This window comes from Protobothrops mucrosquamatus, unplaced genomic scaffold (genome assembly GCF_001527695.2).
Source record: "Protobothrops mucrosquamatus isolate PMUCROS unplaced genomic scaffold, P.Mucros_1.0 scaffold548, whole genome shotgun sequence".
Lineage (NCBI taxonomy): Eukaryota > Metazoa > Chordata > Lepidosauria > Squamata > Viperidae > Protobothrops > Protobothrops mucrosquamatus.
Window position 1 is genome coordinate 145605 of NW_015386852.1, and position 10036 is coordinate 155640.

At 37.6% G+C, this 10036-nt stretch overlaps 1 protein-coding gene across 2 annotated transcripts; it reads left to right on the forward strand.

Annotated features, from left to right (window-relative positions):
* Positions 1 to 658: 658 nt before the first annotated feature.
* On the forward strand, positions 659 to 9807 carry SUB1 (SUB1 regulator of transcription). 2 transcript variants are annotated; one of them, XM_015817015.1, is made up of 6 exons: positions 659 to 764; positions 4093 to 4159; positions 4727 to 4747; positions 5431 to 5556; positions 7638 to 7746; positions 9557 to 9807. In XM_015817015.1, exons 2-6 carry the CDS (start codon positions 4094 to 4096, stop codon positions 9634 to 9636), a joined length of 402 nt encoding a protein of 133 aa, XP_015672501.1. In that variant the 5' UTR covers positions 659 to 764; position 4093; the 3' UTR covers positions 9637 to 9807. The 2 variants fall into 2 exon arrangements, with proteins under 2 accessions (XP_015672501.1, XP_015672502.1); XM_015817016.1 differs by having other exon boundaries at positions 5437 to 5556.
* Positions 9808 to 10036: the final 229 nt, after the last annotated feature.

Below are 10036 nucleotides of genomic sequence, written 5' to 3' on the forward strand. Positions count from 1 at the left end.
ACACTCTGGAATTAATCACAGAAAATTGTAAGGTAATAATATAATTACACACGGGCTAGAAAATGGCCAGTTCGCATATTGCACTAAGTCTCTGACTGCTCTTTAAACCCGGTTATTTTATTCAATAAACAACAATGTGGAAACTCGCTAGTGCAGGTATTGTGAAGTCCCTTTTCCCCAAAGGTATGGAAATTTGCTCGCTTGTTAACTAAGAGCGTAAAAAGTAACGGAGGCGGCTGTTTTTACAGTATGCAAAAATCGAACAATTCAGACAGATCTTAGTATGTACAAGTGTATCACACAGATGGAGTGAACGACCACCTTCCCTAATCAAGAAGCCACCCTGATACCCGAAGGTATGATGGCTAATCTTCAGAACCTTTGCGAGGTTGCCTTATAATCAGTGTTTCTCAACCTTGACAATTTTAAGGCATGTGGACTTCAACTCCCAGAATTCCACAGCCAGCGTAGCTGGCTGTGGAATTCTGGGAGTTGAAGTCCACATGCCTTAAAATTGTCAAGGTTGAGAAACACTGCCTTATATGAAGGGGCGAAAACAGCTGAGAAAGGTAAAAAGAAATGGCCCAGCTGAGCCTACAGCGGGTCTCTCGCGCGACTGAACAGGCATCCTTCTCACCACCACGTGGTGGTCAGGAGTAGGTGGTGCTTGTTGCAAACGCCACTTCCGTTTTTTCAGTAGTGCTGGGACTAGTAAGAGGTCGGGAGCCGTTAGAAACACCGGAGTGGAAGGATTCGAGTGGAATGTGAGTGCGCACTTCCCTTTAACTCCCTACTCCACCCCCCCCTCCCGGCTTTCTGTCAGGGAGGCGGGAGCGGACTGTGGGCTGCCTCGCGCTGCGGAACGGTTGAAGCCGCCATGTTGCCTTCAAGGAGTTCCCCAGAACAGGCCGGGGGGGGGGGGAGAGAACTGAATTGTCCCGTACGGAGAAGGCGTGGTGGGGAACGAGCGGATCCCCACGAGCCGGGAAAGGGACCCGCCTTAAGCCCGTCTCTGGCCCGAATTCTGCCATGTTGGGCAAGGGAGGGGGGCAGCGACCGCAGCTAAAGGGAGGGAGAAAATGGCGGCTGGGATCCGCCCCCTCCCGGCCGGTCTCATCGCCCCTTCAGGCGGGGTGCTGGCGAGCTTTCCCGCCCCCGCCTCGGCTCCGGTGGTGCCTCCGCTCTCCCTCGCCTGCTCGCTCGGGCTTGCATCGTCCTCTGCCTGCTGGCCTCCAGGTGGGCAGGGGCTGGGTCCAGTTGTCATAGGAGCGCAGTGTGTGTGTGTGTGTGGGGGGACACGCGCTGCCCTTTGCTGCTGCCCGCGCTCACTTTCTGCCCTCCCGGACCCTTTTCTCAAAGTGTGATCCGAGGAGGCTTTTTGGCGTCCTTCAGCCCGCTCAGGGGGGGGTCTGCGAACTCAAAATGATTTTTGTCAGCCTACACTGGAATATAATGCAGTATCAAAAAACCCATCAAACAATTGTGAGAAGTGATAGCAATTGTGCCAGTTTCAATTTTTGATAATGGTAAATAACAGTAAGTCTAACCCAGTGTTTCTCAACCTTGACCATTTTAAGGCATGTGGACTTCAACTCCCAGAATTCCACAGCCAGCGTTGCTGGCTGTGGAATTCTGGGAGTTGAAGTCCACATGCCTTAAAATGGTCAAGGTTGAGAAACACTGGGCTACAAGAACGTGGATGCGAGATTGGGCTCCCTTCGGTTTGGAAGCCCGTCGCCATTAGAGGCTCAAGGGCTAAGCAGTGTTTCTCAACCTTGACCATTTTAAGGCATGTGGACTTCAACTCCCAGAATTCCACAGCCAGCATTGCTGGCTGTGGAATTCTGGGAGTTGAAGTCCACATGCCTTAAAATGGTCCAGGTTGAGAAACACTGGCAACCAGTACAAAAAAAACCTGTCCTGGGTCCTCGATATTTTTTTAAAATGGGGCCCTGAGAGAAAAAAAAGTGTTAAGAAAGAATGAGCTGTGTAGAGTAACCCACTGAACTATTTATTGTGCTTTGTGGCCTGGTGTCATCTCGTTATTTACTTCTTCATGGGCTGTTCGGCACCTTGTGGCATCTCATTTGGCTCAGGCCTTGTGTGATAGTTGGCAGATGAACGTGGCGTACGTTTTTATGAACTCCAGTTGACTGTATATTAGCAGTACATATCTGCTAATGTTTGGGGAAAAGGAGGAAGAGTAAATAAAGAGGAAAGGAAATTCATGAGATGAGAATGTTCCAATCTTGATAGAATGGTTTGCTACTTTATGGTTTTGCTATTATGTCCCAGAGTACTTGGCACTTTGGTTTGCATTCCTGTTTTAATGACAGGTTATATTTTGCAGAGATGTACAATAAAATCCTTTTTACTTTATAATTAAAAGAAAGCATGAGAACAAGAGCTCTTTTGCAATTATTAGATTTTTGTCCATTTGTTATTATTTTTCACTCTGCATTATTATTTCACTTCTTTAACTTTCTTCATTAATCTATTCCTGCATTCTAAATATATAAAGATATTTTTCTCCTATCATGTCTATAGCTTTGTCATACTGAAATTGTGATGTCTTCTCAGTCTTTTTCAACTGTTGCATTTTTCTTTTATTATAAAAAACAAATGAGATTATCATGCAGTGTTAAGATTCAAAATTCAAAGTCCATATTAAGGCAAAATCTTAGACTACTGAAGTTAAATATTGTGCTCTTTAGAATTTCTAAGAATTCTTCAGGTGAGAACACTAAAAAAGGGAAGTAAAGTTGTTATTCATCATGATAGGGTGCAATATAAACAGAATTATATTAAAGTATAATACAATCAGAACTGTATAAAGAATGGAATTTTTTCTTAAATGAAGTAGTATTTTTCTATCGTGCTCGGTTAGTGGAGATTATATCCCAAGCAAAGTGGAGAGTATAAAACCTGTGTATGGTTCCTTCCTAGCACTCAGATGTGCTTTTTTAGCCTTGCGCTTGAAGCCCACATCCTGTACTCTGTCAATTTCGATAGCCTGAGTATATATTTATGTTCATAACCTTTTGACCTTTTTTTCTTTTCTCCACATTTTTTCATTCTTTACTATAATGGTGGGATATCTGTGTGTGTCAAGATGCTTTGAGATGTCTTCATCTCTGTGACAATCAGCCGTGTAATGATGCAGTGATGCAAAAGGTTTTGGAGACATACAGATACACTGTCTTTATAATATAGTATGAAAAACATGGAGGAAAGAAGTAATTGTAGGTATTACTTAAGAAACAGAAAACCTGTGCTTCCCAGCTAAATCCTTTTTTTGAACTGCACCCTTATTCATACAACCTCAACGCTAAAATAAGCTGGATATCCTAATAAAATATTATTTTGGTATTTACTAGAAATTACAGGTAGCCCTCAACTTACAACTATAATGGAGCCTTCTCATTACTTTCATAATTTTTGATGATTGTAAAGGGAGTCACGGTGTGACCTGACATGTTTTTATGATTTTTTTTGCAATAGTTGTTAAATGAATGCCACAATTGTTAAGTGAACCCATTGTTTGCTATGAGCTATTTTTGGGGAAAACCCAGCATTAATGACAATTTTCAGCAAAATTGTGGTCACATGACCACAGGATGCTGCAAATAACTGTAAATGCAGGCTGGTTGCCAAGTGCCAGAAATATGATCAGGTAATTGCATCACCATTGGAACTGCAGAACTGGCTTGTGAGTACCTTTTGGGTGGTCTGTCAACTTCGCTAAACAACCAGTTGTAAGTCGAAGATTACCTGTATAACACACCTTTCATTTTAGTACTTAACTTAAAGTACTTGCTATTTTTTCCCTAGAAAAACAGCCATATGAGGCAGATGGGATAAAGAGAGTCAGCCAGTGAACTTTTGTGGATGGGCTGGTGTCTGGGGATCCCAGCTCCCAGTTTAATATGTTAACCACTACATCATACTACCTTCGTTGATTTAATGGAACTTCAAAGTATGAATACTTGAAATCGCAGTGGTGGAAGGAATGACTTGATAATTCTTGCATATTTGTTAGAGTCTCAGTTTGTTGGAAGTGTGCTATTTTTTCATTCCATTTTTTCTTCTTAGAATGCCTAAATCAAAGGAACTTGTGTCTTCAAGCTCATCAGGCAGTGATTCAGATGCTGATACAGCGGTGATTATTTTATCTAAAACACTTTTTGAATTATCTTACTAACTATAAACATAACCTGAAGAACCAAGACTTTGGATTAGTGTTTAAAAGCTACAAATGAAGTGAACTATATAAATATACTTTTACCAGGGAAATACTTTAATTAAACTACCGGTATACTTTTTATTAAAATAGAAATTAAAATTATTTGCTGTTATGTAGTAAATATTTGCTCAATACATGTGCTATTTTTAACGATTTAAGTTAAAAATGTCATTCTTGGAATCACGGCAAATATCTTGGTTAGAGATGCTTTGTTTTTTTTACTTTACCTTAGTCAAAATTCTTGAGTCTATTGATCCAGTTTAAAATAAAATTCTAAAATACTCTTGCTGAATGGATATGGAGAACTGTAGCCTAATTCAAATAGCTGTTGCAGTTCAATGGTTTTTTTAAGCAAGCTTGGAACAAGAGAGGAATGGATTTTTGCCTTTGCTAAGTATTTTGCCTTTTTATAAATATTCTTATTGCTAATCTAAATACATTGTATAATCAGATACTAATATTCTGTGTTCTTTTAAATTTCAGCATGCAAATCATCTGCTGTCAGTAAGTAATTAGATTTAGATTCTGATTTATAGTCTATTGTAGAAAGAGGTTAATTGACCTTCTTCCCATTCATAACTGTTCTGCAGATAAAAACTTTCCACTTTCAGATTTATGCTCAGACCTGTCTTATCTAGATATAATAAATGTGATTATAATTGGAACATAGTGCCTTTTGCTTTTCAAATTCTTATTTAAATATTTTCCCACAGATAAACTATAGTCTTTACTCTGGAAGTTCACTTCTGGGAGATATTAGCCTGATACCTGCAATTCAAGATTATAATTTGGGACTCCTTTTGTAAAAAGAAACGAGACCAACTGAAGGATTTGGCTCATGTTGTTTCTTCTTTTGTAGCTGAAGAGCAATAAATCAAAATTCAGTTCAATTATAACATATCTGTAGCTTAACTACAAATTGTGAAATATGATTTAAAATTAATTTCAACCAGTTTATCTTGCTGTCCTATTTAACAGATTAGATTTATTTTAAGCCTCAATTCTAGGTCAGGCTATAAAAATGGAAATAATGTGTAGCTTTGCTGTAACATTCAGTAGAAGCAGAGAGGCTTAATGTTCAGATTTGGAATCCTCTCTCTGTTCTCATATAATTGTGGGGAAAAGATATAGCTGTGTGAGCTGAAACTAATACTTCTCCAGTAATTTCTTCTTTTTTATTATTAAATGCCAAGGAAAAAAGGAAAAAACAGGCAGCCCCAGAAAAACCTGTAAAGAAACAGAAGACTGGTGAAAGTTCCAGAGGTGCAGCCTCCTCTGTGCAAAGTAGCAACAGAGATGAGAATATGTTTCAGGTAACTGCTGACATGTTGATTGGAATCTGGGTTACCACATTCTCATGATGTGTACTTTGTAATTCCTCTGCTTGGAGGAACACATCTATTCCTTGCTGTCTGGATTTGGTAATGTGGGACTGCTAAGATGCCCATAAGTTCAATTAATGTTCCATTTACATATATATATCCAATAAATAACTTTTTACAAAGTGCAGAAACTGGTTAGAAATAGTAAGCCAAAAGAAATAAGTGTGAGATAGGAAAATACAGTTAAATTTAGTTTATAGCAACATGATTCACTATCTCTCTCCATGTTTCTTTATCCTTGTTTTTGCCACAGGTTTATATCCTGCTTTTTGGTTCAGTTTAGCATCTTTTGGACAGTGTGCCACAAGTACAACTAAAACCCAGTTTCATCCCCAGCATGCTCAATGCAAGAGACGATTTCTATCCAGAAATTACTTTGCAAGCTAACACATTCCCAATACTTAATTACAGGTAGATCTCAACTTACAACCACAATTGAGCTCAAAATTTTTGTTGCTAAGCAAGGCAGGAGTTAAGTGAATTTTGCTCAATTTTATGACCTTTTTGTCACAGTTATGCAAATTGCTGCAGTTGTTAAGTGAATCATGCGGTTGTTAAGTGAATCTGGCTTCCCCAATTGATTTTGCTTGTCAGAAGCTAGCTAGGAAGGTTACAAATGGTGATCACATGATCCAGGACAATGTAACTGTCATAAACACATGCCAGTTACCAAGTGTCCAAAAATTGATCAAGTGACTATGGGGACATAAGTGTGAAAAACAGTCATAAGTCATTTTTTTTCATTGCCATTGTAGTTTTGAATGGTCACTAAATGGAATGGTTGTAAGTCAGCGTCTACACGCATAATGTGTTCAGTTAAGGTTAAGTTCAATTTAGATTCTAGCTATAAAAAAAGAAAAGGGCTGAAACAACAATGTAAAACCTGGTCAGGTTATTAAAATCTCTATAAGGGTTTTCCTCACCCTCTTTTTTATAGTAGTATAGTAGTTAATAAAAGCAATTAACGTTTCTAGTAGTATGTTAATGTTATGGTTTCCTCCATGATTGGTTTCAGGAGACTTGTTCTGCAGCTGTTGCTTTCTGGTCATTCATTTCTAAAGTTTCATATCGTGGTGGTGCCCTAAAATAAGTAAGCCGTTACTTAGTGGTTAAAAGATGTGAAACTGAATGCCAATAGTTGTGTACCTTATTGACGGTAATCTTTCTAGAAATTATTTACATGCCCTCTCGTTTTTACTTTTCTCCCTGTTCAAAACTGGCTGTCTTTTTGGTTCCTGCTGACATTGTGATAGATTGACCAATTAATTTGTTCTTTAACTTCTCTCTGCTCCAGTTCTAAATCCCCTTGTTACTGTATTAGTTTTGGAACACTAGCATTTGCTAAATACGTAGTTTTAAAAATAAAAATAAAATTATTAAGCATTTATATTTCTGAAAGGACTCATTGGTGTGATGCATTCTCTCTCCCCATCTAAGTAAAGCAAACATTTTTGAATACATAATGCATGTGCTCTGTCACATTTCTTAGTGATTAGCCACTCAAAGAAACTTGTTCTGAAAAATACAACAATGAAATTTGATTTTGAAACACAATTTTCTTAACATTTTTTTTAAAATGCTAATTGCCTTTCTGCAGTGCCTGTATATGCTCCTCTGAGGTGCTTCATTGAGAAGAAATACTTCTTCCAACCTCCAGAATGGGCTAGGCAGTATTTTTGAAGCCAGATCCACATTGGACATGATCATTTCCTTTTTCAAGAGTCAGGGAGATGTGACTGTTATCCAATGACATCCCAGAAATGGGTGGAGTTGAAATTTTCGGCCACTTTGGCGGGCATAACAGTTTACAGGATGAGTTTTTGTTCTTAGGTTAAAAAATGAGAAATATACCGCCAAAAAAATAGGAGCCACAGGGATGCCTTGTCTGGTCACATTTGCTTTAGAATATAAATTGCAACTCTTGCTGAATGTTCAAAATATTAGCAGTGGTTAAAGAAAGTACTTCTGGGTGCTTATTGAAGTAATGGTTGAACTTTCTAATTTCCTGACAGATTGGTAAAATGAGATATGTCAATGTTCGGGATTTTAAAGGTAAAGTCCTAATTGATATTCGAGAATATTGGATGGATCAAGAAGGTGAAATGAAACCTGGCAGAAAAGGTAATTATCTACTTGCATATGCTATTTCAACATTTAGATGTTACTTTATTTATTTGCAGTATTAAGCCTATGTGCCCCAGATCTAAATACAAGCCATTCTAGTTAACTTATAAGAGAAATTATAGAAAAAGTTGTAGAGTTCCAGTAGGTATGTCTTTTGACAGTGCAATACTGAGTGCACTAATGCAGGACAGTTGTATAATAGGAAGAGGTTTGGTTGGGATAACATTTTTCTTAAGTGCTGGTTTTCTTTTTTTTAAACTTGCAAGTGACTTTACACATAAAGTAGCTTTCAGGGCTGTGTTTCGTTGACTGAAGTAACGATGCTGATTTTTCTACCTCATAGTGTTGTTTTTATTAGGTTAGCCATATGAAAGGCATCTATTAAAAAGACATATTTTGGCATATGAATCTATGCCTTGTGTGAAGGATTCATATTAGTTATCTTATTTATATGAAGTAGCCAAATGAATACATTTAGGTCCTTCTGTTGCTCCCTTGATGGGGTGTGTGTCCTGAAGATTATTTCAGAAATGTTGGACATAGATTTATTGGAAGGTTGTCATTTCTCTGATATTGGCAATTTTAGGGCCTTTTCCTGGCTTATTATACTTGTTCCAGAAATCAAACAGAAGATGAATATATTTTCCAACTATGTCCGTCTGCCTTTAACATTACACAAGACTTGAGTTGTCAGTGTGAGTTGAATTTCATTTTAATTCATTTGGCAACCAACTAAATTGTAAAATTTAGCTCCATATTTGCAAAAAAGCCTATAAACTCGCATCACAGTTCTTAAGCTATAGGCCTGAACAAGGCACTTTATGCTACTAGATATGCTATACAAATGCAAAATGTATGAAATTAAATGCCAGTTGTTATAAAGTGTTATTAATAGATTTACTTATTATCTGGCTTGTCATAATTCCAATTTTTTGTTCTGCATTCTGTGTGCAGCTTTAATTGGAAGCATCAAAGGTTTTATTATAAAAAAGGTCAGAGTTTTGTTACAATAGTTACAGTAGTCTGAATTGATGCCTGCCTGATTTGACAAGAGGTATAAGTTGGCTTATTAACCTAGCTCTGGATGATAACTGGCATAATTTCTGAAGGTGGTAAGACTTCCGGTCTCCTTATGTTGTTAAATCTATTACAGTTTAATTATATGATTGCTCTTACTTTCTGTGAAAGGCATGTCCAGACATTTTAAGCAGGGCTGGAAAATAATGTGAGTGGTTTCTCGAAGCCTTGAAACTGTGTGTTCTGCAGAGTGTAATGTTATAAGACTTGCTTGCTTTTGTAAATTAACTTGACTGTTTTCCAGACAACTTGCTTTTGACAACTCACGTGAACACTTGGTTTGCTGAAAATCAAAGATACGAATTAATACTTTTGAGTGTATCCATTGTTTAAAGAAAGCCATGCCACATAGTGTCGTGGGTTTTGCTTTCAGAAAATGCAGTGTTAAGGATGAAGGAGTATTTCTCAAGTTGTTTGTTACTGTTTCAGTGCCTCTGTGCAGTTAATGCAAACATTATCCATTTTCTTCTGGTAATTAATTCACTGTCTTCTGTTGCCAGCTACTGAGGGGTTTAGTTATGCAAGGCACCTAAATATCTGATTCAGCTAACACCAACTTGTCTTTCATATTATGCATGTTTAAATTCGAAATATTCTTAACATAGAGCTATGGGTTGCAGGAGCTGATCCCTAGAACCAGTGGTAAATTCTGCAGTTGCAGAGTTAACTAAGGTTCTAGCATGACTATGAAACGATGCTATTTTCCAAAGATTTATTTGGTTTATTTCAGGCATCTCTCTAAATCCAGAACAGTGGAGCCAGCTGAAGGAACAGATTTCTGATATTGATGAAGCTGTAAGAAAACTGTAAAGAAGAGCCATACAGAAACTCTACTGTTATAGGTTTAAGTAGTCTTTTTACATTAGCATTCGTTTTTCTAAACTATTTGTTTTCCAAGCTATTGTATATTTGGATTGCAAACAATTTGTAAGATGGAATGCTTTTTTTTATTGTGCATTAAAAGTGTATTCTGAGTGAAGTTACAAATGTGTATACTTTTATTAAATTGGTGTTATGTTCTCATATGATGTAAAATAAAACACATTTAATTAATACACTTGAGTAAGAGTATAGTTGTTGGCGCCCTTCTTGACTACAAAAACTGACATGAGAGAAGATCATGCTTCCTTTTGTGTCAGGCACGAAAGATATGAAGTTCCAATTAAACTGATTTATTGCTCATGCCTATGCGCAGGAATCTACTCAACTA